Here is a 27902-nt window from a genome sequence, read left to right on the forward strand (position 1 = left end):
CTTGTCTGGCGTGCTGCGTTTGCTGGTGAGCGTTGCGGTTGTTGGCCCGCCTTAGCGCAGCTGCAGGGTCGAATGGAACCTGACAATTGATGGGAACGGGGATCAATGGATGGATCAAGTCCCTTTCGCTCAACTGTCGTCTATCAGCTCATTTTTGCCGTAATACAAATAAAGGTGCTTCCACACCCCACGGCTAACGCTACGCCGAGAGTCTGATCCCTTTTCTATTTCATAACCATTACCTCCTTTCCCGCTTCTTCGACCTTAAGAGTGTCTCTTCTGCCTTGAAGACTCACTTCTCTGACTCCGAGTGTGTGCCAGTGCGTGTGTGTGTGTTTGTGTGTTTGCCGTGTGCACGACCAGCTAGAATACCACCCACCCCGACCTTTGCAATACTCTTTTGGCTTCTGCTTGCATTGGATCAAGCTCCCCCGACCCCGCTGCAACGCATCGTCAGCTACACAAACACACCCCGCCCTATCCGTGTCGCCGACCATGGCTGAAGGCAAGGTTCCCGTGGTCGCCGAGGCCCATGAGGTCGACACATTTCGTAAGAATCCCCAGCCGTCACTCAAGAGCATCTCCTCGCTCTTTGAGGCACGCCCCGAAAGCCGGCGAGAAAACGAAGCTGACAATGTGTTGCAGACCCTCCGCAGAAGATGCTGGACAGTACGTGATTCGCCAATTCCCCCCCCCACTTCCCCAGTGGCACTCCGCGTGTGTCGCGTGCTATGAGAGTGCAAGCTGACCAAGTCTCACAGAGCATCCCAGCAAACCACATATCGGCAGTAAGTTGCACAAGCAGCCCCATCTTTGCATAACGCCGGCCAGCTAAAAATATCTCAGGCATGGAGGAGTACCAACAGTTGTACAAGGAATCTATCACCCAGCCCAACCAGTTCTGGGGCAGAATGGCCAGAGAGCTCCTTACGTGGCAAACAGACTTCAAGACAGTGCACTCGGGCTCGTTAGAAGGCGGCGACAATGCCTGGTTCCTCGAGGGCCAGCTGAACGCTTCTTACAACTGCGTGGACCGTCACGCCATCAAGGACCCCAACAAGGTCGCCATCATCTACGAAGCTGACGAGCCCAGTGATGGCCGCACACTCACCTACGGCGAACTCCTGCGAGAGGTCTCCAAGACTGCCTGGGCCCTGAAGCAGATGGGCGTGCGCAAGGGCGACACTGTCGCCATCTACCTGCCCATGATTCCCGAGGCTGTCATTGCATTCCTCGCTATCTCGCGTATCGGCGCGATTCACTCCGTGGTGTTTGCCGGCTTCTCGGCCGATTCCCTGCGTGATAGAGTCATCGACGCCAAGTCGAAAGTCGTCATCACCACAGACGAGGGCAAGCGTGGCGGCAAGTTGATCGGCACCAAGAAGATTGTCGACGATGCCTTGAAGCAGTGCCCGGATGTGTCCCATGTCCTTGTTTACAAGCGAACGGGTGCTGATGTACCCTGGACAGCCGGCCGAGACTACTGGTGGCACGAGGAGGTCGAGAAGTGGCCTTCTTACATCGCGCCCGAGCCCATGAACTCGGAAGATCCCCTTTTCCTTTTGTACACTTCGGGCTCTACCGGCAAGCCCAAGGGTGTCATGCACACGACCGGAGGCTACCTGCTTGGTGCTGCTATGACGGGCAAATATGTTTTCGACATCCACGACGGCGACAGGTACTTCTGCGGTGGAGATGTGGGTTGGATTACCGGACACACCTATGTCGTCTACGCGCCCCTTCTCCTCGGCGTGTCCACCGTTGTCTTTGAGGGTACCCCTGCGTACCCCAACTTTGCCCGCTATTGGGAGATCTGCGAGAAGCATGAGGTTACTCAATTCTACGTGGCACCGACAGCGCTGAGGTTGCTGAAGCGCGCGGGTGACGACTTTGTCAAGTCCAAGATGCCAAAGCTAAGAGTCCTGGGTTCTGTGGGGGAGCCCATTGCTGCGGAAGTTTGGAAATGGTACTTTGAGGTTGTTGGCCGGGAGGAGTGTCACATTGTCGATGTAAGTGCTTACAAACCTCGCTTGCAATCTGTTTTGGCGTAACATCTGCTAATATTTGACAGACATACTGGCAAACTGAGACGGGATCCAACGTGATCACGCCGCTTGCGGGCGTCACACCCACAAAGCCAGGCAGTGCCTCGCTGCCATTCTTTGGCATCGAGCCTGCCATCATTGACCCCGTCTCGGGTGACGAGATCCACGGCAACGATGTCGAGGGCGTCTTAGCCTTCAAGCAGGCATGGCCTAGCATGGCCCGCACTGTCTACGGTGCTCACAAGAGATACATGGACACTTACCTGAATGTCTATAAGGGTTATTACGTAAGTGATCTGATGACTTAGCGCTAGGCTTAACGTGAAGCTGATCATTATTGCAGTTTACTGGCGATGGTGCCGGTCGTGACCACGAGGGTTTCTACTGGATCCGGGGTAGAGTTGATGATGTGGTGAACGTCAGTGGTCACCGTCTGTCAACGGCGGAGATCGAAGCGGCTTTGATTGAACACCACGCTGTGGGTGAGGCCGCTGTTGTTGGTGTGACAGATGAGCTCACCGGCCAGGCTGTCAACGCCTTTGTCGCCCTGAGGGACGCAAGCGAGAACATCGATGCTCTGCGCAAAGAACTTATTCTCCAAGTTCGAAAGAGCATCGGCCCGTTCGCCGCGCCCAAGGCTGTCTTCATCGTCCCTGACCTGCCCAAGACCAGAAGTGGCAAGATCATGCGCCGCATCTTGAGAAAGATCCTTGCCGGCGAGGAAGATCAACTTGGCGACACGAGTACAGTAAGTCTCTACCGACTCTATAAACGCCACCTGAGCCACATTTACTGACTATATCGATAGCTCTCGGATCCCAGCGTGGTCCAGAAGATCATTGGGACTGTCCAGGAATCGCGGAAGAAGTGATTGCTAGGAGCATCGGAGTAGAGGAATACCACGGGAATTCTTGCGTTTTGCATTCAGAACTTATGACACATTGTAGCTAGTATTCTTTTTAAGTATGAATTGTGCCATAGAGCCTCGAAGCTCGGCTATGCCAAATGAAAGAGATATATTCATGAAGTCACAGCTCCGTCTCACCCAAACCAGACAGGTGAAAGTGTTACGCCTCGTACAGGACCCAGATATGCGCTCTTCGCCAGCAGTGCTTCCGAATACCTCGTGGACATGGCAACAAACTGCCTACTAGCCTCAGTTATGGGCCTTGGTTGAGCGAATCCCATCAACTCGTTCTTGTTGACGCGGCCATTGTGGCCACACGAGGCTGTGTTTTCAGCTGCAGAAGGATCAGTCGGATAGCGTCGTCTAACATACGTAACTGTAGGCACCCTATGCATGGGGTTGGACCGCAGCGGCGCCTTACACGATTGCTAAGGAGAACTAGCGGATCGCAGCCATGAGTCGTGAGGTCAACCGGCCGGCGACAGCATCGGACACTGAATGAATAACAGGCAAAAACGGCATCTTACGGATGCCGAAGGGGGCCTAAGAGAAAGCCAAGGGACCTAGCTGCACAGAAGAACGCGTAATGGCCCAAATCTGGGTTGTATTGGCAGCCTTGGCATACTCGGACTTAAGAGAAATCGGAGGACATCGAAGTGCCGCGAGACTTTCGCCCCGACGGATGGTAAACAAGCGGCCATCGTATAAGACTGGAAGTCATCAATGGCCTTGGATCACTTGGGATGCTTATGAAGCAAAGACCGTTGATGAGGGGGTTTTCCATCCTTTCTAGAAGAAAAAATCACCGTCCGAACTATTGCTGAGGAACTCTGATTGATTCAATCAGACCGAAGGGAGCGCTCCACGTACCAGCAGCATACCAGTGCACACACATTGCACTGTTCCTATGTATTATCCCATACCAAGGAAACTTGGCAGCGCTTCCCAAGGCCGTCCAGGCCGTCTTTACGGACTTTTTGAATAGAAACCCGCTCTCGGAAGAGTGCACAACGCGAATGATCTAGATCTCGCCACGCCACGAGATCTGCGATTGATGCGAGTGGAATACATACCTAATAAGAAGATCGCCTGTTTTACAACCAATCCGATCGGTTTATGCGACTGGAGAAATCGAATTGGCGTTCTCTCGAAGAGCTAGCCCGGGCGAAACTCGACATCGACAATCTTGAAACAGGCATAGCATTACCCGTACCTGGTAAATAGCTGGTATGCATTTCCCGTCTCCAGTCTGTCTCTGGCTCAATCCCAACACCCTGGGTCCGAACAGAAAAGAAAAGAAAAGTCTTATTAGCACTGCCCTACCAGTCGCTGCCGTCCTATCCAGCGCCGAACGACCTGCACAACATCCGAGTACCTACTCGCGCAGCACAGCCTCGAGAAGATAGATTGTTCTGCGCATATACTTACTATACATGAAAGAGCTAGAGGAGAGCTCTATCGGTTGGCCTGTCGCTGTTTAAAGACCCCCCAAATCTATTTCTGTTACTGCTACTGCCGCCTGTTGGCCTGTTAGAAGTAGCGCCCCCCCCCGCAGAATCCGCAGTGCTAAGGGTCCGACCAGCGTCCTCAAACAGGGAGGCTGTCCAGGATCATCCCCGCCAAGCCATCATCTCGCCGGAACACCCTGGCCAATCCATCGCCCGACAGGCGCTGTAGGCTCCCAGAAAGAAGAAAAAAGGAGGCTTGGTACCTCGCCTACGGAGCCCAGAGTTGTCAGCTAAGCTGTCGGGGGTGTCTGTTGAGCGGGTGCAACAGTGGCAATCGCAGCGCAGCGCAGTACTGTACTACTGTACTACTGTATGTACTACTGTACTACGGCACACACAAGGTTGGGTAAGGGTAGGCCTGGCAATCCATCCGCCTTTGCGCAGCCACTTGCACAAACCATCTTCCTTCGGGACGAACACCTTTCTTACGAGCGCGACCGTCATCATCTTCACTCACTTTCGATTATATTGATTGCTTGGATTGGTTTTTGCCCATTCGCCATTCTCCCCATCCTCGCCTTCACCCTCTCTCTATCTTCCTCTCGTTTTTTGTTCGATACCGTACTCTTCTCATCCATCGCCCACGCGCTTCCTCCCTCTTCTCCTTGCGTTAGTTACTCGCCGTCTGCTGGCCAAGCCGGATCCACGGCTGGTTACGAATCTAAGCCCCCGAGAACACTGCCGAGCCTCGCCAATCCACCACGACAAACAGCGTCGCCCGTCTCACTGGTCGCTACGGTCCCTCTCCCACAACCCGCCCAGGTCAGATTCCATCAATCGCCCGATCATCTCCATTGACCAATTCAGTCCCTCTCGGCGACACAAAAGACGAACCTGGCCACTGTTTAATCGTACTGTTTGATATCGGGATATTGAACACACACCGCTTTGCTTTGCATATACAATAGGCCCGACTTGGATGGGATTCTGAGACAAGAAATCCGTCCCCTCCCAACAAAGGGACTCGCCTCTTTTTCAGCATGCGCGGCATTCTCAGCACGGCCGTCGCCTTCATTTTAGCTTTGGCTCCCTCCTCCGAGGCGCACTCGACGAAACGAAATGCCTTGAACTATCTCAGTCGCCTGGATGATCCCACATTGCACACGCCGTCGCACCGCGTACATGCACTCTCGTCCTTTGAGCTTACGTTCCTATTGCACGACAAGAGCGACAAGATCCGTTTGACATTAGAACCTAATCACGATGTAATCGCAGACACCGCGTCGGTGCAGTATCTTGCTTCAGATGGCAGCATACGGCACGAAGAGCCCATCGCGCGTTCCGACCACCGGGTCTTCAAGGGCCACGCTTACGTGCAGCACCCAGGCCACCGGGAATGGATTAATGAAGGCTGGGCCCGCATCACGGTGCATCGCGATGGACCGAAGCCCATATTCGAGGGCGCTTTCCGTGTGAATGGCGACAACCATCACGTACACACCAGCACCAACTACCGGAAAACTCAGCACCACGAGGACCCCGTTGTCGAATTCGCCGAGGACGAGTATATGATTGTTTGGAGGGATTCCGATGTCAAACTTGACCCCTTTGAGGAGGATATGCCAGGAGAGCTGAAGCGCAGTCTCCGTGCTCCTTCTTGCTCGTCGGACAGTCTTGAGTTCAACAACGAGAACACTCATCCTATCTTTACCGGCCTCGATCTTCGCGATACTTCGGTTGTCGACTCGGCGCGCCTCTTTGCTCGCGAAGGCATTGACGGATACAAGGGCGGTAATGGCGCCGGTGTCAACCTGGCCAGCACTATCGGCTCGACTGCGGGCTGCCCTAGTACGCGAAAGGTTGCTCTCGTCGGTATCGCCACCGACTGCACATATACCGCCATGTTCAACTCTACGTCGTCCGTCAAGTCCCACATCATTCAACAAGTCAGCGCCGCATCGCAGGTATACGAAAGCACCTTCAACATTTCTATCGGCATTCAGAACTTGACTATCAGCGAGGCTGATTGCCCTGGCACTCCCCCTCTACTGCGCCATGGAATAAGCCTTGCAGCTCCGATACCAGCATTACGGATCGTCTGAACCTGTTTTCAGCCTGGAGAGGTCAATTCAAAGACCGCAATGCGTATTGGACATTGTTGAGTACATGCAACACTGGTGCCGCTGTCGGTCTAGCTTGGCTTGGTCAGCTCTGTGCTGAGGGCGCCAGTCCTTCCGGCGAAGGAAACGAGACCACTGCTGGTGCCAATGTTGTTGTCCGCACCGATACCGAGTGGCAAGTATTTGCCCACGAGAGTGGACACACGTTCGGAGCCGTCCACGACTGTATGAGCCAAACTTGTTCCGACGGAACAGTGACCCAGAACCAGTGCTGTCCTCTGAGCTCAAACTCATGCGATGCGAAGCAGCAATTCATTATGAATCCCTCGACCGGAAACAATATCGATCGCTTCTCGGCCTGCAGTATAGGCAACATATGCTCTGCGATGAACCGCAACAGCGTCAAGTCTTCATGTTTGAGCAACAACAAGGATGTTGTGACAATCACAGGCCAGCAATGCGGCAATGGCATCGTCGAAGCGGGCGAAGACTGCGACTGCGGCGGTGAACAGGGATGCGGTTCCAACAGCTGTTGCGATGCCAAGACGTGCAAGTTCAAGGGGAACTCTGTTTGCGACCCCTCGAACGAGGACTGCTGCACCCAGCAGTGCCAGTTCGCATCCAGCGGGACAGTCTGCAGAGAGAGCACCGGATCGTGTGATCCCGCAGAAACCTGCAGCGGCAACGCACCGACATGTCCGAAAGACGTCAAGGCTGAGGACGGCCAAAAGTGTGGTTCCGATGGCGCGGGACTTACCTGTGCTTCTGGCCAGTGTACGTCTCGTGACCTTCAGTGTAAGACCATCGTGAGCAACCTCAACGGAGATAACAGCACCAAGTCGTGCGGTTCGGGCGGCTGTACCTTGTCCTGCGCATCGGCCCAGCTGGGTCCAAACGCTTGCTACACGCTGAAGCAATATTTCCTGGATGGTACTCCTTGCGATGGCGGTGGCAAATGCAACAACGGAAAGTGTGAGGGATCCAACTTCATCAATCAAGCACAAGCCTGGATCAACGACAACAAGCAAATCTTCATCCCGGTGGTTGCCGTAGTTGGTGGTCTGGTATTGATTGCACTCCTGAGCTGTCTCTGCAGCTGTTGCCGACGACGACCGAGGCGTGTAATGAAGCCGACACAACCAAACCCCAGCTGGCAAGGCGGCGGCTATGGCGGAGGCGGCGCATGGCAAGCTGCGAACGTGGCACGCCCACCGCCGGCTTATGGTCAACTGCCAGACTGGTCACCGTACCAACAGCAGCAGCAGCAGCAGCAATACGGCGGCAGCATGAGGCGTGTTGCGAGCACGCGGTATGCATAGTCATTGTTCGTTGTTTATTGTATACGTGTGCTGTCTTGTAAAGAGCCGTATCGCGTCGCATAAATAAGATTCGAAGAGGGAGAACACTGGGCTGGAATCTGGTAACCCCCTGGAGACATTAGAAAGGCATTTGGAAGGGGGTTTTCTTTTTCTTTTTTTTCGGGCAACGGCGCTATCGGGGAGATATCTATCAATTGGTTATTATTTCTTTTTTTTTTTTTTTTTGGTCGAAATCAAGGAGATATCTCGGCTGGTTTGGTCTAGGGTGACACATTCGACACCCCTAGAAACGCGACGACACGAACATACTACCATCGTCATTATCGTTTATTGTCTTCATCTCATTGGGAGGAGTTCTAGGAGTCTTCTATATATACCGACGACAGCCCCTCTCCTGGGGGATCGGCCCTCTTATCTTCTCCATCGAGCCCATTGCTCATCTCTCTATTGTCATATCGGCCTTGAAAGGCAGACAGGATCGGGGAGGCTAAACAAGTAGTGTAAGGGAGCAAAAAGGTGGAAGAAACAGGCCGGCCGGCCAACTGAATGATTATTGGGCGGCTACTTTGCACCGGGTATACAGCATAACCGCAGCATTCCGCACATATACTTACAGCGTACGGGACTCCCGTGTCTAGTTTTATAGCTCTTTCCTTGCATATATGCATGTAGCCTTATTGATACATGACCAGACTCTCCCCTTCCTGTACTTGGACTGTGTCTACATTGAAGTGAAATCGTTATTGCCAGCAGCGGACTTGGTAGAGTATACGCGACTTGACAGACCAACTTGGACAAAAAAGGAGTCACGATGCGAAAGGTGAAGGGACAAAAATGTTTGCAAAACTATCTGCTTAAAGCTGAGCTGCTCTAAAACCGTACAGCGAAGATGCTGGATCCAATAGAAAGCAGCAGAGAGCCTCCCGACATTTTTTTTCTTTTATTTCGAAAGGGGGTATATCACCTCGCGGTTTGAGTACGGGAAAATACAAGGAAGACAATCTTTTCCACCATCGCCATTGACAAAAAGCATGGCATAGCCGGCCTCTCCAGAAACTAGGGGAAGAACAACCACCAATTCAATAACGCCTGCGCAGCACACCAGTATATGCCCACGTACCCAAGTTGGAAAGCTGCAGTCATTACCACATCAGATGTACCTCAACCCCGCGCCGAAGTAAAACTTCATGTCCATTATTCCGTAAATTCGTTTCATCCTAACGTTCGTTTTTCTAAGCCCCGTCGGTGCAAGTTAAGCCAAAAAAGAAAAACCACCGCGGTTTGGGGGTGGCGTACACTCAGCCATTGGCTGCAGCGCTGCTCTTGCCCGTCTGACGCCTCCAGGGAGCGAGCCTTGTCTACAGTTTTGTCGTTCGATACTCGGCCGCGGTTGGTTCCGTTGGTGCAGATATAGGATCCGATTGAGTGCTGCTGTTGCCCTGCGGACCACTTTCCTCCTCCGTCCGAAACCCTTTCTAGGCTGTTGCTGTCCACTGGAGAGCTCAATGGGTTCTCGAGGAGCGGTCACTGTGACTACTACGCTTCTTGGGAGTGCTGCTCGAGCTCTTCTGCCCACCGCTACTGCTGTGGCGGGACGACTTGGGCTTCTTCTTCTTGTCCCCCGACTGCTTCGACGCTGAAGGGGCAGCCTCCTCCACTACGCCACACAACATGCGAGTGTAGCGCAAACGCGTGGCCGGTATACTCTGTTGGCAATCATTTGGTAAGCAGGGGTGATGAAACTGGTGAAGATGGTGAAATTCGAGGTGTAGTATAGAAAACGATCGCAATTATGGATGGTAGCATCCTTCTTGGCAGGGTCCAAGGGATAGGAAGGAAGTGACAGGGGCCGAGGTGGGTTGATAATTATGGAAACAACCCTTGTCGTCCCCAAGGTATGAAGTACCGCACAGTTATGACATCAGAGGATGGGATTTGTCCATTTCATCCTGTGGGTGACCATACCAGAACAGACTGGATGAGTAGGTAGTATACAGTTTGGCAGGCGGACAGAGGAGTTTCCCGGGCCAGGGTTGAGGGATGGGGGCGCGTGGGGGTCAAGACTCGAAGAACGGGGTCCAGAACTTACATCGCCCTCGCGTTGGGCATTGGTCATAAGCAACTCTGGGTTGTCCAGAATTTGAGCAGCATGTCGTCGTTGCTCCATGTAGGCGTAGGACTCGTCCCTGAAGGAGGGGGAAAGGGGCACAAGTGTTAGTTGGTCAATTTGCAATGTTTTTTTTGTTTTTGTTTTTGTTTTTTTTTGTTCACTCTTTCTTAGACGTACAAGTGCAAATGCACAGAGACGGCGGCACGTGGGTATTAAGTTCAAATGAGTAAGATGAGGAAACCAAGCATACGTACCTGGAGCCTCGGTTCCGGCCACCCCAATCGCCGCTCGCCCCCTCGGAGTCTTCCCCCGAATCAAGGTAAGGGTCCTTGCCCCGCGCCTGCCGATCCCGCATCTCGGGAGTGAAGCCGTCGGCGGCGACGGATTGCTGGTAAGGGTACTGGGCGGCGGTGGCATGCCGATAGTCGTTGTTGCTCATGGTGGTGCTGTGGAGGTGACTATGAGGATGGTATGTCTGGTGAAACGGTCCTCCCCCATAATAGTGGCTTGTCGCCATTGGAGAGTGGATGGCGGGCTTTTATAAGTCTTAGGGGGAAGCAAGAGCAGAGCAGAGCAGAGCAGATGCGTTCGACCTACTTGCTGGGGGATTATGTAAGTAGGGTATGGGAGGCGGCTGAAGGATCAATATCAGATCAGAAAGAGCTGGATCGGTGCAAGAAGACTACCAAGGGTAGAATATGGAAGCTAGCAGAAGCACGAAAAGTATAAGTCGATTAATCATCCATCCATGAACGACCGGTCAGAAACGAGGACTGTCGGTATGTATTCTTCTCCCCTCTTGCTCAGGTTCCTACACTCGAGTTGGAATGGGAAAGGGAAAGAGTGTGCAAAAGTAGCGACAGAATCGGGAAGGTTGAAGGAAGGAGGCAGGTAGGCAGATAGGCAGGCAGGTAGGTAGGTAGGTAGGTAGGTTGGTAGGTAGGTAGGTAGCCTAGTAGTAGGTAGCTACATAAGTACTTAAGGGACATCAAAAAGTAGGGCCAGGCAAGGTAGGCAGGCACTCCATAGACAGGTCTGGGTGAGGAAGGCCCGTCATGACTATGACTTGACCGAGACTTTTCCTTGCAATTGCCAGACCCGATCCGAATGATTAATCAATCGTGGGCTCTGGCTTTTGGTCGGGTTTGGCCAAGCAAGCAAGCAAGCAGCAGCAGCAGCAGCAGCAGCAGCAGCAGCGCGGTGCAGGAGGTGCAGGCGGTGCAGGCGTCCCAAGTCCGTCCGGGCATTTGTATGGCCGACCTTGCATGTCCAGGAGTGGGGAGTGATCGGCAGCACCAGCCAATAGCCGCCGTGACTCTGGCCGTTAAGCTTGTTCCACGCTCGTTGCACGCCCACTCGTTTCTTTTGCCCACTGGAGGCTGACTCGGCAAGTATCGAGCCCTACACCTCTCCATACACACTACATGCCATGCCATACTAGGCATCCAGCTCACCGAGTCGTTGTTGAGGCGTGCAACCCGAGCCGCCAACCTCTTCTTCCTCATCCTTTGCCTACTTACTACATACTTACCGACGGTCCTACGGTCACACATACCACAAATCCAAAGTGCCATTGGCCTCTCCCCTTGGCTGATGGAATGCTGATGTGGTTATGATCGTGCCGAACGGCGGCTCGGCTACAAATCCCGAGTATGCCTCCTCCGCTTATAATCTGCAACCCTCTTCTGTCACATTTCTCACCAACCCGGCTGCTGGGCCGCCGACGCTGGTTCGCCCAACGAATCCCCGGATGTACCACCCGCCCACCAATGCCAGGATCTGGGTGCAATGCGACGGCGCCATCGAATGTTTCCTGAGATGGTAGATTAACGGTCGCCCTTCCGCCCGTCATGCCCTGTATCCTGAGCGCCGAGCTCAACACCCTCAGGAAATAACAGATAACGGTTCGTGGGTCCCATGCATACCACGTTCGCCCTGGCCTTTGATTGAGCCACTATCGCCTCTCCTGCCGCAACGCTAGTTCCGCGAAGGCTGCGGCGACTGCCATTTGACATGGCCATGCTCTGCTTTTCTCGACAATCCCGCTGCCATGCCTCGTGCCCAATGGCTATCTTGTCCCGTTTCCCGGCCATTGCAACGCTTATGGCGCATAATATAGCCTACCTAGGTGGCCAGCCATGCACATGGCGTGTGGTCTCGGAACCGGGACACCTTTCTACCAACTGCCATATTGCGTTTACCGCAGTCTCCAAAGCTGCTGGCTACAAACGTAGCAACAGCGATCACGATGTCCTCGCCAATCCTTCATATCTGCTGGCGACATCTTCATTTCTTTCCTTTTTTCCTTTTTTTCTTTTCCTTTTTTGCCCCTTCGTTCTTTCAGCCAAGGTTGGTCTTGGCTCTTGGAAGCCCTTGCCCAGGCGCCATGGTTCGGATTTCACGTCAGTTGGGGAGAAGCTGCGGTCTTCCTATCCGTTTGTGGAGCGGCAGCTGTCAAAAGTGCGCTTTGTTTTAGCTGATGCAACCTCCCGTCAGCCACCATGCTTCCACAAGGAGATGACAGCCCATTTGGGGCCTGGCATATGCGGTTCCTCTACATTTGGTGAGTTTGGAAGCATGTAATAGTTGCTGTTTTATATATACATGCGGTGGCTATCCGAACGATCGCATCAAGGTGGCATCCCGATATATTCAGAGGCGCTCCGCCCTGGTGGGGTTGTGGCTGACAGCCTATCTATCTGTGCAGTGTAATGGATACTGGTGGGAGTCTTCACCATGGCCGCTGATGATACAGTTTCCACCCTTTGGGGCGGAAGATGGCGGCTGGAATTCTGTGCCATTGGCTGCGTAGATGTTGGCAGACATGCGGTCCTTCCAAGTATGTACTGGTATATCCATACCTTCGACCCCTCGACCCCTCGACCCCTCGACCCCTCGACCCCTCGACCCTGACCCCTGAAACTTTGCGATTACTCCTCGCCCAAAAGTTCCACAACCTGCTGTCAAAACGCGCACCATTCTGCTAAAAATGTCAGCCCAGACCGAGTCATGCTTGTCATGTAACATCTGGGTTACCATTGATCGCCTGCGAAAGGCTTAGGGGTCCGAGTATTCGCGTCGCCACTAAGATATGCGGTCGTATGAGGTGATCCGGACGAGCAGCAAAACCGGGCCCAATTGGAACTGCTCCCGCTGTGATTCGTGGCGGTCTTCCTTCCGTCGCAGGTCGGCTGTGACTCCTTTCCCTGCCGCAGGATATGACAGGCTTGCCTACCCTGCCCAGATTACTGATTCCCTGGTTCCGGGGTTCGACGTACTTACTACTTACTAGCTCCCGGAGCACCAAGTTGTGAGGGCGGAGAGTACCTGCAGATCATCCGTCATCATCAAGTCATCAACGAGCCAGCCAGGATTTCTCCTGGCGCCGTAATGCAATATTACAAGGCCTTGGCGGGTCGAGAACCGCTCCGACATCGAATGTCTACGAATGTTACTGTGAACGATGCCATCACCCACTATGGTTGGACACAAAGGTTTTGGCATTTGTGTGGACGACGCTGGCATGCCTGATGAGCCATGGCTCTTGCTCGGGGCTCGGCCGGGGTTCTGTATCATCCAACGTCAAGTAAACCCAGTCGAGGCTCCTGGAAAGCTTTGACTAGTCAAACCACCATGAGATGGGTCCTGGCCGGTTCGTCTTCGTCACTCTAACATCATCACCCTTATCATCATCGTCTGGCCAGAAGCCCAACTGCAGCCGGAAGCCAGGTGCAGGGAAATGGCTGCAGAAACCGCTGAAGAATATGTGTAGTCAGGCCGGTGAGTGCATATGTCGGCGAATTATGGCCTGGTCACCGATCTACGGATGCAGAGTGAGTCTGGCCCCCCTCCCTTTTAGTCGGCTCCGTGGCTGCTGAAGCTGCCAGCGCATCCTTCGACGAGCTCTTCTGCTCTCTGCATCCAGCCTCGCCAAATGACAAAGGAGTAAGTCTGCAAGAGGCGAGTGACTCACCAAGTATGCACCGGTAAATCTCGGGTTCCACACACACGCATCAATGCTGAAATTTTTCTTGCTCGAAGCATCATATCCACCACCGAGGTATTATAGTCCTATACAAATGTCCCATCATGTGGGTCAGTATGACACATCACAAAGACGGGGGAGAGAAGACACTTTTCTCGAGGGCCGGCTAAAGTACGAACACGCATTTCCGAGACTTATCACCCTCTCATTCTGCCTCAGACTCCTTACACAAGGCATAATAGACGCCGGAAACAAACCTCTGAGAGCAGTCAGCAACCACAACGATGGGTACCTCGTATGATTACCCAGCTTTCGATCCATGACCAACTACTCCCCTATATTGTGAAAGGGGCTACCGTCCCGGTGACCAAACCGCATTTCCACAGAGAGCCACAAACAGGGTTCACGGGTAATGATGCGTTTGGCGCATCCATGCCCTGGCGATGTTCAGTACGATACCCAGCATCATATCCCAAATTCATTGCCCACCCGCAACAAGCACCCAGAGTTAGTCCAGCCAGTGTATGTCAAAGATGAGAAAGGAGATGGCGACTCGGGAAGAGCAGAGCTTGCTTGGAACGACGCGTGTATAATTCTAGCAGGAACAAGTCCACCGTATCATTCATACCTACCTACCTGTCTGCCTTGAAACCCGGCTTCACCCCCTCTCTTTCGTACAGGGTTGATTGTTCTTGAAATCATCACGAAGTTTGCATGTACCGTCGCACAAGGGGCTGGCTGGCTAGCCCCTTTGACCAAGTTTTCTCCGCGTCCCCATATTGCCCCGGCTGTAGAGTGAGTGGTACCGTATCCTAGCTGTTCCTGGCGCAATCGGGTTTCGATAACAAGGTGCTTGGCACAGATGAACCTTCCGAGGACCTGTTGGATGTGTGTACGTCCGTCGGATCTCAAATAACCTAACGGCACGCCTTCTGGGACGGATTAATAAACACAGTCTAGTTTCTGATGACAGGAACGTTATCCTCACCATTATTATTATCGACGGGCCGCAACGTAACGAGCCATCCTCGCCTCGAATATCGTATGTGATGATATAGACGCCGACCAACGACCGGTCTTCCACATTCCACCCACAACTGAAGGGGACGGGGAGACAGAACGCCACGGGGGCGATTCGACACGTGGATTTGCCCGCCGGCTCGGGTCCTTCGGACCTTATCCTGGTCCAGGATATCTTCGTGCTACTCAAGATACCCTGCTAGCTGGAAGGAGGACGAGCCACTCCCACCCACCATTCTCTACCCGCCCCTCCTCCCCCCATAGGAGGTCGACAAGTTCTACAAGGGGGCTGGCTGGCTGGTTAAAGCCATGGTATTGTATGCGTGCCTTGTTCACACCGAGCATGATTAATCAAAAACTGCACACAGGCCTTCGGCTGACGTACATCATATGATCCATGCATTTATGTATGGTAATGATAATAGCCAAGACGAGCCGGTCGTCGAGGTTATTTGGTACCATACATTACTCCAATGAGGAACCGTCACGTCGAAGGAAAGGTAGAAGGAAATACTGCTCAACTGTGCTAATACTTTGGGGTCGATGTATCCATCTTTCGCTCATAGTAGCAGAATCGTCTCGAAGCTGGCCAACAAAGGGGGTGCTTGTATTCGTTTGATACACGAACCCGAGTTGATAGTCGGATGCAAGCTTGTACTTACCAGGCCATGGCGGCCGAACATGTTTGACGCTACATACCTAGCCGAGCACAAAGAATCAACGTATACATCGAATGGGCATACGTTACTTTCCTTCAGAAACCAGCAAGGCAATATATTACAGAGCTATTTACAACCTAGTATCGCGAGGACAGGGTAGGCTCTGCGAGTTACGAAGTTATCGGTACCAGGCACACACCTCTGGGAGGCAAAAGGTCGTGGTCTATCGCTTCATCTTCATTATTCGCTATAACCACTGAAAAAAAGAAAAAGAAAACCCTGTTCAGACTGGCGTACCAAATGAAGCCAGTGTGAAAAATGATACAGCAACGCAAAACCAGTCCACCCTTCCCCCTAAAACCCGGTTTGCATTTCGTAGGTGACAATTTGTGCGCAAGCAAAGACGACATAATGCCAACCATGGCAAGCAACTGACAACCCAACCAAAGGCCGCTCCTTGGGCCAAGCAGCCTCTCCCTCCAATGTGTATTTCATAAAACGTCGTCCGAGGGTGGTTCACTCGTCATGAAACCGTTTACTGTTCAAGGGTTGTTAGCATACTGCAATAGCTTTCTGTACTGTGTCATAACATACTGAGATCTCGTCTTCCATAGCAGCGTCGTCGTTTCCGGCGGTCGGAGCACTGCCGTTGGTGTTCTCGTTCGGGTTACCCGAGCCCCAATAGTCGGCCATCTCAGAGTCAAGCTCCTCGGCCGTCTTCTTCGCAGGGCGAGCGCTTTTACCGCGGCGAGCAGCACGGCCGCCCCGGCCTCGTGCACCAGCGGCTCCGGCTCCGGCATCCTTGGTTGCCGCGTCCTTCTTGGTAGAGGCAGCTGACTTGGGCTGGGCCTTAGGCTGTGACTTGGGCTGCGTAATACGGTCCGTAAGCGTCTTGGGCGCAGGGAGCATGGCGGCGTTAGCAGCGCTGACGACGATTTCGATCTTGATGGGTCTGTTGTCAACCAAAAGGCCGTTCAGAGCCTTGAAAGCCCTTTGCGCGCCATCAGCGGTACCGAAGGTGACGGTGGCGATGCCGCGGCTCATGCTGTTGGGGCCATATGAGAGCTCAACTCTCTTGACGTGACCGACAGACGAGATGAAGTACTCCTATTGAAGGGCATGCCATGTTAGTGATCAATAAATCCACGGGTGGTAAGCGTTTCGTATCATATCGCCCAAGCATCGCTACTCGGCTAGCGAATGTGAGCCAAGCACCTTTGGTGGCACACCATGTGAGTACCATGAACGAGCAAGCAGTGAGCGTTAATACAGTGTTGGAGTGGGCCGTCCCGACACACAGCATATTTGGTAAGCCGGCAACATCTCAGCCCCCGCGCCCACTAGATGCCATCTTCCAGTAGCCACTTCCATGGCGCCTCGCCTGAAATTACGCCCGACATAATCTCTTCCGCCCAATGAACTTCACTTAAGTAAAGTTCAGGAACCACTTAGGCTCTGTCTCTGCGCAGGATGCCAATCACGGCATGAGAGAGTGTAACCCCGATTGCCCAAACTGGCGGAAGTATCGCATCCCACTGTACTTCACTGGAGATGTACCGGTAGTCTCTTAGGTGTTGCTGTAGCTCACTGCTTTGCTCGTTGCAGGTTGAAGGAAGCACTTGTACGTGCTTGGACTTCACTATGATCGTCCTCGGGGAGAGAGCCATTCCAGCCTCGGAGTTGCATGTCATCAGTAGCGCCATAGTCGACATGTCTACACTGATGGAACTCGCAAGTAAGGGTTGCCAAGCCTTCTGCGGTTGACGCCAGAGCGTAGTGTTTGTTTGACAAGGACCTGCTCAACTTCGGATCCAAGGTGTTGCAACGCAAGGTGCGTGCACAGTTTGATCGTGAAGGAGACTGGGCAGCTGACAGCTTCCACTGCGACCACATCCGTACACCCCTTGACCGAATGGATCAAGTCAAGGCAATGTAGATCGTAGGTTCGAGATGCACGCGCGCGCGATAAAAATGGATAGTCGATGAAATTCCACCGGCAGGGTAAGCCTTAGTGGAAACATACCTTGATCTGTGCCTCGTTTACGTCCTTAGGCTGCGTGGTTTGTTAATGACTGTGAGGTGAAGACTGACGGACTGCGCGAGGACTTACCAGGTTGCTCACAACAACCTTGCTGTCGCCAGCCACAGCGCCCTTGGCGGGTGTTTGCTTGGCTGCGGCAGCTCCCTTCTGCTTTGATGTCTTGGTCACACCACCGACGGGGGCGACGGTGGCAGCGGCCCTTCCGACCGAACGGCGGCCTCCTCGAGCTCCTCCACGGCGACCGCCAACAGAGCGGCGCTGGGTGGAGAGAATCTCGTCAAGAGACTGGTCAAGCTTTCCAGACATGTTGATGTATTGAATAGCGTCCAAGTGTGTGGTATGGATGGTGTGGAGGGGAAGAGACGCGTCCTCGTGTGAAGTTGCGACTCGGTGAGATGGGAAATTGGCTTGGAGATGCGCGCAAGGGTTCGCGTGCGTCGATTAAGGGATTAGAGTCGAGTGAAACGGCGACTGAAACTGAATAGTATCTCAGAGGCGATGGTATTGGCAATATGAGTAATTCCGCGCGTCGGGGATGACTTTGGGCAGAATATGAATGTTTGGCAGCGGAGAAAGTAGTTGAGTAGAAGGGAAAAAAGCTGTCAGACCACGCGGGGGAAAGGTGCTGAGAGCGCGTAGGCGAGGCGTTACAAGTTGGATGCAGCCGGGTACAAGAAGTGGAAAATAGAACAGGTCGAATATTCCTCTTGTTGACACAGAAAAGAGTTTCGAGACGAAAGATGGGGGGGATGCAGATGTTGATGGATGGATGGCGAGGAAAGATTGATTGAACGGGAGCCTGAGAAGATTGGGTTTGGGGGGGGCTTGGCCTGGCCGCAGCTCTGGGGCTGGTGGATGCCTCCCAAATACAATCAATGCAGGGGGGCGAGACAGCGCGACTCAGCGACTGGAGGAGCGAGCGAGGAGCTGAGATACGCTAGGCCCAATGCAGTTCGCCCAATCAGAGAGCTCCAGCCTAGCACCGCACCAGCCCAGCAGCACCGGGCATATGGAGGGGACTGCGACTACCTGCTTGCATGTATGCTTCACTTGATTCCTTACAAATTCCTCATGTTCCTCTACCTACTTCGAATATTCACTTGGGAATGGGTTCAAGAAACACCAGGACCAGAAAGCAATCATCAGTTTGTTTGGAGCGCAGCGACGACGAGACAGGTAGGTCTCAACGGAAGGCTTGTTGATTTTCAGTTGATATCGATATTAGATCTGCTTGCTGCCGCAGAGGTGCGTGTGCCTCAGTATGGTTTCGCACTGCTCTGTGGCTTTGTAGCTCTGTAGGCCTGCATCACCAGAGCGCTCATATAGGAACATCGCTTCCGTGTCGCCAAAACGATGGGTCGTGCCTCAATTGATGCTTGCATTGGCCTTTTGTGTACGCAGGCCTTCCTGCCTTCCGCACCCATGTTTGCAATCCCCTGCTGGCCACCGGCAGGCAAATGCACCCCCCCCCAAAGTCTGGTCGAAGTACCCATTGAACCCGAAATATGTTGGTATTGCGCTATCTCTTTCCCTTCACTTGGTAGCACTCGCCGGCTTTCCGACTGCGGCAGGCTGTTGCGCAGGTCGAGCCTTGGCCGCCTTCTCGGCAAGTCCACCCTCCTCTGTCGAGTTGATCTCGAAGAAATGGTAGACGACAATGAGGACCATGGAAACGGAGCCGAGGAAGATGGCCAGTCGGTACAAGTCGTCGTCGGAAATCATGGTTGCGATTGTCTGTTGTTCAGTCCGCTGTAGTTGATATCGATAAGGAAGCTGGATCTCTCGAGCTAATTCTGGTGCGTCACGTCAGTCCAGTTGCGCAGCGAAACGGGTAGCTGGTTCTTGTACGGTATTCATACCAAATACGAATCGATTATTGCATGCCTTGGCTGTGGTTGTCTCGGATGGCTTCCTGGACTCGAGGTAGATCTAGCTGTGAGCTGTTGTGGTTGCGAGCCAGCGAGGCCACGCAGCAGCAGCAGCTTAGATGAAAGTGGCTGGCTAATGTGTGTGGCTGAAGTGGCTAAGCGCATGCGCTCGGGCCCATTGGAGTTCCAACAATCTGCGGTCATCATTGCCCCACGCCAACCCACCAACTTAAAGAGGTCGAACTGGTTTATCCTGAAGGGAAGGGAATCGACTTTGCCGACGAATCGTGCTGCCCAACACCGAAACGACCGTTTAATCGAACGCCCAACTAATTTGGCCAGATTTTTCGTGCCCATCAAACCGCCACAATGCCTCCGAAGAAGAAGGAAGACCCCAAGGCCAAGAAGCCCGCGGCTTCGAAGGTGATTGCCGACAAGACGTTCGGCATGAAGAACAAGAAGGGTTCCGCGGCACAGAAACAGATCAAACAAATCAATGCCACCGCCACCGGCACTGCCGAGGAGAAGCGCAAGGCCGCCGAGAAGGAAGCCAAGGCCCGTGAGAAGAAGGCCGCCGAGGATGCCCGCCGGGAGAACGCCGAACTGTTGAACAGGCCTGCGCAAATCCAGAAGGTTCCTTTCGGCGTCGACCCTAAGACTGTTGTCTGCATATTCTACAAGAAGGGAGACTGCGAGAAGGGCAAGAAGTGCAAGTTCTCCCACGATCTCTCAGTCGAGCGCAAGACAGAGAAGATCAATCTGTACACGGATGGCAGAGCGGAAGAGGAAGAGCAGAAGAAGAAGGAGACTTCCGATGACTGGGACGAGGAGAAACTCCGGAGTGTTGTCCTGTCTAAGAAGGGCAACCAGCAGACCACGACCGACAAGGTGTGCAAATACTTCATTGAAGCCATCGAAGACGGAAAATACGGATGGTTCTGGGTATGTCCGAACGGCGGCAATAATTGCAAGTACAAGCACGCCCTGCCACCTGGGTTAGTATTTCTTTTTGAAAACACTGGTTTGCACGCTATCAGACACTAACACCCCACAGCTTCGTCCTGAAGACCAAGGAACAGCGAGCCGCCGAGAAGGCCTTGCTGGATAAATCTCCTCTCAAGACTTTGACCCTGGAGGAGTTCTTGGAGTCCGAGAGGCACAAGCTTACCGGAACTCTTACACCCGTCACACCCGAGTCTTTCGCTAAGTGGAAGCAAGAACGCATGAGCAAGAAGGCCGCTGAAGAGCAAGCCAAACTTGCCAAAGAGGCGACTGGTCGTGCTCTGTTCGAGAGCGGTAACTGGCGTTTCAATGCGGACAATGAGTCGGAGGGTGAAGATGAGGATGACGATGGTGCTTTCAGCCTAGAAAAGATGCGCAAAGAGACGGCAGCTCTGCGTGAACAGAAGGAAGCCGCCCGACCGGCCGCTGCCAATGGATCCTCAGCGACGGAAACAGTAGCCGAGCCTCCCGACTTTGGTGATGGCGAAGGCGAGGCCTCGGGTTCTTGAGGGAATTCCCTCACGTCAACTCCAAGCGATGAGGCTTTGGAGGAGCACATCACCAATAAGAGACAGGCCAAGGGACTGGTTGATCGGAGGCGCCTTGAGAGAGAAAAAAAAGGGAGTTGTTGCACCGAGGCGTACACATTGTACACGAATCTGGAATAGCTTCCCACTGCCCCTCCAATATGATGAGAGCTGGGCAGGATTGTGGGCAAGTTATAGCAGTCGTATCCCAACAGAGATTGTCAACAGGTCAACAGCTTTCACATTACGTGGAAGAGCTATCTTCTTACGATACATACTTGATGATGCTAGTAATGCTGACTGACCCATTGCTTTGTATTGTGCGTGGGCTGGAGCTCCAAGGTCAAGAACATGCACAAAAGTGCCCGGGAAAAGCGCAGTAGACTCGGACCGGGCAGTAGCTGGGCTGTCATCCATGCCCTGCCAATACTCGAGTATGCTTACATTTATCTACAGGGACTCAGGGAAGGCCCATGTCTAATAATAGGCACATGCACAGGGCTTTAAGGTGATGGTGAATATTGGATGTCTCTGTGCCGTGATACTGTCCGAGTAAAGTAGGTAGGTGCCTTTGCGGGCTGGGCAAGACGGCCGACGGGCAAAACTGGGGCTTTGACACTAATCCAATGTGCCCCTGCAGGCATGAATGCTAAGGTTGGGAGCGCGGCGCGTCGTGTGTTCACTCCAACCCATTTCTACTCGATCTCTATCCATGTATCTCATCTTAAGATGACCTGAAACAACCATTCGAAAATATTATTATTTGAATTTATTTTTATTTATTTGTACTTATAAATCCTGTTAACCCGTTCCCACTCCCTTGTCACTCAATCTTATCCAGCGAGTTGGGACCGAAAATATTCCCTTCTAATTAATCATTGGCCAAACTCGGCATCATGCCTCTCCAAGAGGGTCTTCGACCTGACGAGGACTTAGTAGAAGGCGGATCGGATGCGAGTGGGCATATCAATGGGCAACCGTATGAAAACGGCTACCCTGGAGAGGGCAATCGCCGAGAAGACTCAATTGTGCCCATCGTTTCGGACATAACTCCATCGTTACTTCCAAATGGGCAGCAAAGTGCAAACCACCTTTCTCATCCGTCGCCCATAGGGTCGCGCTTGCCCGTCGTTATCAAATCATCACCAACGCCATCAGGCAAAAGTCAAAACCTCTTCTCGAGCCCAGCTTCTCGGCGAGACAGGGATGACTTGTCACTAGAGATAGCGCTGCCTACAAGGTTGCAACCGAGGAAAGCCGGGGAAGCCCAGCTGCCGAAGCAGCCATCTTCAACATGAGCGAAAAGGTAGAAGTCACACCGCAACAACCGCGTAAAAGAGGCCGCCCCAAGGGATGGAAACCGGGCACACCTTACAGCTCTCATAACGCAAGAGGTGCAACGCCAGCCAATAAGCCGATAAGGAAAGCAAAATCATCAGCAGCAGCCGCAAGCCAGGAACCCAGGAGAAGAGGCCGCCCGCCTAAGCCACCGGAATTGACGATTAGAGAGTGGTATTTACGGTCAGACCCCAAATACATGCCTTTCGGCTGCGAGTGGCACCAGGAAAATCCGAAGGGGCAGCTTACACAGTGCCCGGCTGAGCTTCAGAACATGGACACGCTGCGGAAACACGTGTTTCTCATACATTGTAACGCGGACGAGCCGCTGGTTTGTCGCTGGGGCAAATGTGGCAGCAAGCTGGCGCAGACAGCGGTGGGCGAGGAGGCTACTACGGAAAAGACAGTACACCAGCAGCCTGAGGAGTTTGAGGACGAGGACGCCTTCTGCGCTCACATTGAGAAGGAGCACTTGGAGCCGTATGTATGGCACATGGGGGACGGGCCGCAGAACAAGGGAATTTGGGCTCTCAGGCAAGAGCCAACAGAGCTGCCGCGATATCTGTTTGACCAGGACGGAAACCAGGTCACACCCTCGATCAAGGACCAGCAATTTGAGGATACCCAAGGAACGCTAGAGCGCAAGCGTAGACTGCGGGCAATTCGGCGACAAGCACTTGAAAATGCGCCAGACGAATCGGAGTTCTTTCTTCAGCCAGAGGATACCGATACATGATCCCCTCATCTCCGATTAGCCACGGCAATCACGAAGGAACGAATGATACCTCGGGCTACTAGATGTTAAGCATCTTTTCGGCAGGAAATAGAGTGGTAGACACACTGTACGGGCTCGCGGCTCTATCAATGTGCCTGGTCGAACCTATAGACAGCTTGCCCATCAGAAGATAGTGGGTAGAGGCAAATACCAGCGATAATACGATGCAGCATTTTGCTGGATACCTCACTGACAGAGCCATTGGGTGGTGCTAGTATTTCACATATGTAGACATCGCAAGTTGGCAGGTTGCGCCCTATCGTCGTACTGACGAAAAACCAGGTGCCATCGGACGATGGACATGGGGGTTGCGGAGTTGGGCTATCGACATGTGGCAGCGTGTAATCGTGACCGCACCTCAGCCAAGCACAGGTGCCAATGCTGACCATCGTGCGTATCAATATGGGTGACTTGCCATGCATGTTTAGCTGCAGTTCAAGAAGTGTATTCGGCCAGGCACGCAACTTCCTTGTTGGCTGTCCTCAAGTCAACTGTTCGTTTGTCGGCCGCGCGCAAGTCTTAGCTTGGGCTCCGTCAGTTACAATAGTACATCCTGCGTTTTCTCGGGGTCGAGAGACGATCATCGAGGATTTCCCACGAGGCTGGAGAGAGTGGATGGCAAAACTCAATAAAGCCCAGACAACTATTGAGAACTAGAAGACTGATTTCAGATAATATGGCTGGAGCAGATCGAACCCCCTGACCCCCCTCATCGTAGGTACGGTACGCGGGAGTCCAAGTAGTGCCAGCCGCAGCACGGGACTGGGAGTCGCCAGCAATGTCAAGTTTCAAGGATGTTGTTACCTGCCCGGCCTGACAGGGGAAACGAGCATCTATTTGGACATGTATATAGCATAAGAGGTCAGGAACCATTGCCTCTTATCAACATCTGGATCAGCACACTAACTTAACATTCGTGACATAAACTGCGATGATAAGGACATTCAATATATATATCTAGTAGCTCTTTCTGACCCCTTTACAATGTACTGGCGGGGACCACCAACGTATGGTCGGACACGTAAGGCTCTTAGGGAAACTACGTGGTGTCCGCTGTGCGAATAAGAAAACATTAACGGTAGTATTCCTGGCACGACGTTACCTGTTTAACAAACCACCGTTTCCAGGAGTCCATGCTGGACGCAGGCATCGGGGATGAAGAGCGTAACGAGAAGGGACTGTCGATATCTGGCGATAGTTCCTGCAAAACAAGCGATACTATGGCCGCGCGTATTTCATAGGGATAAGTGACAATCCTACTCGGTAAGCCATACGTTATATGGATCACTTCCCCTCAATTCGGCCTCTGCGATGTTGTATGAGTAGCAGGGGTTGCCCAAGGCCGTATCTGTTATTCTCTAGGTGGCAAAATACACTACATGGCCATATATTTTGACCAGAGAATTGGCGACAACAATTGCTGTTCCGTTCACCTGAAGCTTGTCAATTCCCATCCGAACATGGCGTTTGGAATGACTCGCCACGTGAGCTCGTGACCGTTGCAGTGGCCGTTCTAAGGCGGAACAGGGCTAATGACATATGGGATTTGTATCACGATCTGGAGAACTCGATTCCTTTCTCTTCGTAGCTAGCCTGGGCGCCTACGCCTTAAGACCACTCCAGCACAGCATATACTCGCGAGCTGTTCTGAACGGACACATATGGACTTGATTCCCACGAATCTGCCACCACATAACTGCCTATAATGATGTCGTTGTGCTCACTGGGGCCCAGGCTATCGGCAATTTTATTCCCGTATCTGCTGGTATTAGGGATGCATACGTACTATGTCATACCATGTCAAGCTTTGAGGCTCCTGTGCCTTACGCCTCGCACGAAACTCTATTTTTGAGCATAGTCTAGTGCAGTTGGGTTGAATACGGACGAGGAATCAGCTTGCAGCGGCCGAGTTCCGTACTAGGAGCATGGGATATTGCGCGTGGGTATGTAGTGGTAGTCGCAGCTCTTTCTGCGTTTCATCTGATTTGACGTGGTTTATCCCCCCACGTTGCGATGAATAGGATGCAATTCGGTAGCAAATCTCCACAGGTAGGTAGCAGTGAGTTTGCATTCAAGTACACACACATGTAGCGAATGACGAGAGGAGAGCAGGAGGAGGATGTTGGCTGACGAGTCCAAAGGGTTTTTGTGTATGTATGGTCGTGGAGTTGATATTGAGCCTCGACGGTTTCGTCCAAGATGCATTGTACCAGTCCAGCCCTGAGGCTGAACTGCCGGCATCAGGGCACTTGATTTTGACTATATCGGAAACGCAGAATCCCTGTGTAACACGCACGCCCTAAATGGCCGCGACAATGCTTTCCGAACACGTCACTGCCGCCTCGTTCATCTTGTCAAGACGATAGAACGCTACCGACTGCAATACCAATGGTGAGCCCTGCGATGGCACCAGAAGAGAAGCACCTACCTAGCCCATCCAACTAAAGACAACGAAACACCAAAATCGCTGCCAGGAACCAACCCGACTTTGTATATTGAGACGCCCAAGTGGTGAGTGTGTTGAGAGGCCGTCTCACAACAGACTTTCATGCTGCGTGGCCACTGAAGACAGAGAAACTCTATGCAGCATCCATTCGCAAATAATGGGCAACTCAAACCTACCTCTGGTAGGAAGGTAAGAGGTAGTCAGGCATTACCTAGAGAGTTTCCCCAAGAATGCCATCTACACAGCTACGTTTGCATCTAGGCGAAAAGCCGATGCTTCGAGAGCTCTCATTTAGACGGACGACGTCGCCAGCCTCACAATTCCATTTCATCTTATTTCGAAGGGCGAACGTCGGAAAAAGGACATAGGCGATATCCACCGAGAGCGCTGCGCGCCATTGAGACCTGTCGCGAAGTCGCGAAGATCATGGTGCCATGCGCCAGGATAGGAGGTAGGGACACCCTGGAGCGGGCCCCCCCCCGAAGGCAACGGGCTTGGCTCCATTCGGCAGGCCATGTCGCTCTGACGTGCAGGCTTGCTCTGACAGAGGCTTGTGTGTGTGTGTGTGTGTGTGTGTGTGTGTGTGTCACCACCAAGCCCCCTAAGACTTACGCGGCGGGCTCCTAATAATGGCTACTGGTTTCATGCTCAATTACCTGGCTAAAAAGTACATATATATGTATCGGTATGTATACACGTGTGTAGAAGGGGTATCTTGTCATGTCAGATCTGGTGATGTGGTAGGTGCACTGGATCGTGACTCTTGCAAACAAAATTGGCAGGTCTTCAACACGGGATTTGGGGACTGGGGAGGGGCTAGAGGGGAAGCGCGTATACGGGCCGACAGAGGATGCCATTCACGAAAAGCAGCGTGAGGAGGGCCAGATGTGATGTCAGGTATCCCCACGTACAGAATCAGTACCAGGATGTCAACGGTTGAGCAAACGGGGGTATTCGCTCTGCTTGGCATGGCATTACAAGTACTGCATGGTAGACGAGCAACAGAGATATGTAGGCCGGTGAGCAACGAATGAGAAAGCCCAAAGGGCCTCCGCCGCAGCAGTTCAGTTCATATCGTGTTGTTCCCTCGTCGGACGCAGCCCTCGTACACGACAGTGGCCGGTTCGTTTCCATGCGGCTCTCGAAACAACGGACCGGATGATGCGGGTGACAAGTCACCAGACTGTGGATGCCAATGCCCGAGGGAGCATTCCCGAATCGATTCATGCTTGGGTATACACGGAGACAAATAGCAAATACGCTTCAACAAAATGCTCAAAGTGTATATGATCCTTATGATCCTTGGTGTGATTCGTTATATATTACGCCAGAGCAACAGAACATTGAACGTATCAATGGATGTATAGCGCCTGCTTGTACGTTCGGTAGTGTATACGATATGTGACTTCTGCAGCTTCTTGGTAAGGAACCATGAAAGTCGCCAGATCTGGCACTTGTTCTGGCTACCTTGTATCAACCCATGGCGCCGGACGATATCAATGGGGTTGCAATTGCTTAATGCAACACAGTCCCGATGTCCCCGAAACCTGCTTGTTCACACCCCCTTCCTAGGTATACTGGGGTGTTGGGTATTCGGACGACGTATTCACGGCATCTCAAAAGACACCTCCAAGCATTGATCTGCTACTAGGTACGATCCCAAACTCTGTCCTCTCATCGCGCTGCATGTACGCACTTTACACATGACTGTGGCTTTCTTGCGACCGGGGCCTAGCCCGGCCGTCTCTGCTTGGCCTTCACCTGTCTTTCTCGTCCATCATTGAAGGCCTGTAGTGCAGCTTTTAGATAGATCTAGGCGTTCAATCAACCAGACTGTAAACCCACATCAAAGATGCTTTGGGGCCCTTGGTGCTTGGGGCTTGGGGGAGGTACATGCGGAATACGTACCTACAACTTAGGAATACATGCAATGTTCCCATCAATCAATCAATCAATTTGGTCAATGCATTCGCAGTGCTGAGGCTGGGGACTCTCAAAAAATATGCCCTGCAGGGAGACGGAGAGACAGAGACAGAGACAGAGACAGAGACAGGGACAGGGACAGGCACAGGGACAGAGACAGACAGCCCCTCCTTGCAACCGCCGACTGAGCCGCGCCTCGATAAACAGCCTCCCCCTCTGTTCCATTCAATCAATTGCTTCGAGAAAGCCAAATGGAAAGTCAATAAACAGGTTGGTTCCTTGACTGAAGAACACAAGGTTGCAACTTGGCCCAGCTTTTCTCCCATCGGAATCAATCATCCATCGCTACTGTAGATTGGCAGCCCTGGA

The 27902-nt window shown here is 52.8% G+C and overlaps 7 protein-coding genes across 7 annotated transcripts; 4 read left to right on the forward strand and 3 right to left on the reverse strand.

The window, feature by feature from the left end:
- Window positions 1-495: 495 nt before the first annotated feature.
- Window positions 496-2916, forward strand: PG986_009064 (uncharacterized protein; the record flags this gene model as incomplete). Its single annotated transcript, XM_066845286.1, has 7 exons — window positions 496-550; window positions 646-669; window positions 762-788; window positions 847-2009; window positions 2072-2332; window positions 2389-2793; window positions 2854-2916. 7 exons carry the CDS (start codon window positions 496-498, stop codon window positions 2914-2916), a joined length of 1998 nt encoding a protein of 665 aa, XP_066697684.1.
- A 2524-nt stretch (window positions 2917-5440) lies between these two features.
- PG986_009065 (ADAM 8 precursor) lies at window positions 5441-7839 on the forward strand (the record flags this gene model as incomplete). Its single annotated transcript, XM_066845287.1, has 2 exons — window positions 5441-6318; window positions 6474-7839. 2 exons carry the CDS (start codon window positions 5441-5443, stop codon window positions 7837-7839), a joined length of 2244 nt encoding a protein of 747 aa, XP_066697685.1.
- Window positions 7840-9341: 1502 nt separating this feature from the next.
- Window positions 9342-10388, reverse strand: PG986_009066 (uncharacterized protein; the record flags this gene model as incomplete). Its single annotated transcript, XM_066845288.1, has 4 exons — window positions 9342-9545; window positions 9805-9813; window positions 9929-10025; window positions 10204-10388. 4 exons carry the CDS (start codon window positions 10386-10388, stop codon window positions 9342-9344), a joined length of 495 nt encoding a protein of 164 aa, XP_066697686.1.
- Window positions 10389-16148: 5760 nt separating this feature from the next.
- On the reverse strand, window positions 16149-17960 carry PG986_009067 (RNA binding domain-containing protein; the record flags this gene model as incomplete). Its single annotated transcript, XM_066845289.1, has 4 exons — window positions 16149-16151; window positions 16208-16720; window positions 17637-17666; window positions 17724-17960. 4 exons carry the CDS (start codon window positions 17958-17960, stop codon window positions 16149-16151), a joined length of 783 nt encoding a protein of 260 aa, XP_066697687.1.
- Window positions 17961-19187: 1227 nt separating this feature from the next.
- On the reverse strand, window positions 19188-19376 carry PG986_009068 (uncharacterized protein; the record flags this gene model as incomplete). Its single annotated transcript, XM_066845290.1, has 1 exon — window positions 19188-19376. One exon carries the CDS (start codon window positions 19374-19376, stop codon window positions 19188-19190), a length of 189 nt encoding a protein of 62 aa, XP_066697688.1.
- A 515-nt stretch (window positions 19377-19891) lies between these two features.
- On the forward strand, window positions 19892-21033 carry PG986_009069 (uncharacterized protein; the record flags this gene model as incomplete). The annotated part of the gene is made up of 2 exons (XM_066845291.1): window positions 19892-20517; window positions 20577-21033. 2 exons carry the CDS (start codon window positions 19892-19894, stop codon window positions 21031-21033), a joined length of 1083 nt encoding a protein of 360 aa, XP_066697689.1.
- Window positions 21034-22345: 1312 nt separating this feature from the next.
- PG986_009070 (uncharacterized protein) lies at window positions 22346-23125 on the forward strand (the record flags this gene model as incomplete). Its single annotated transcript, XM_066845292.1, has 1 exon — window positions 22346-23125. One exon carries the CDS (start codon window positions 22346-22348, stop codon window positions 23123-23125), a length of 780 nt encoding a protein of 259 aa, XP_066697690.1.
- Between the last annotated feature and the right edge of the window lie 4777 nt (window positions 23126-27902).

The sequence above is a fragment of the Apiospora aurea genome (genome assembly GCF_038362705.1).
Source record: "Apiospora aurea strain CBS 24483 chromosome Unknown utg000006l_segment0_segment0, whole genome shotgun sequence".
Taxonomy (NCBI): Eukaryota; Fungi; Ascomycota; class Sordariomycetes; order Amphisphaeriales; family Apiosporaceae; genus Apiospora; species Apiospora aurea.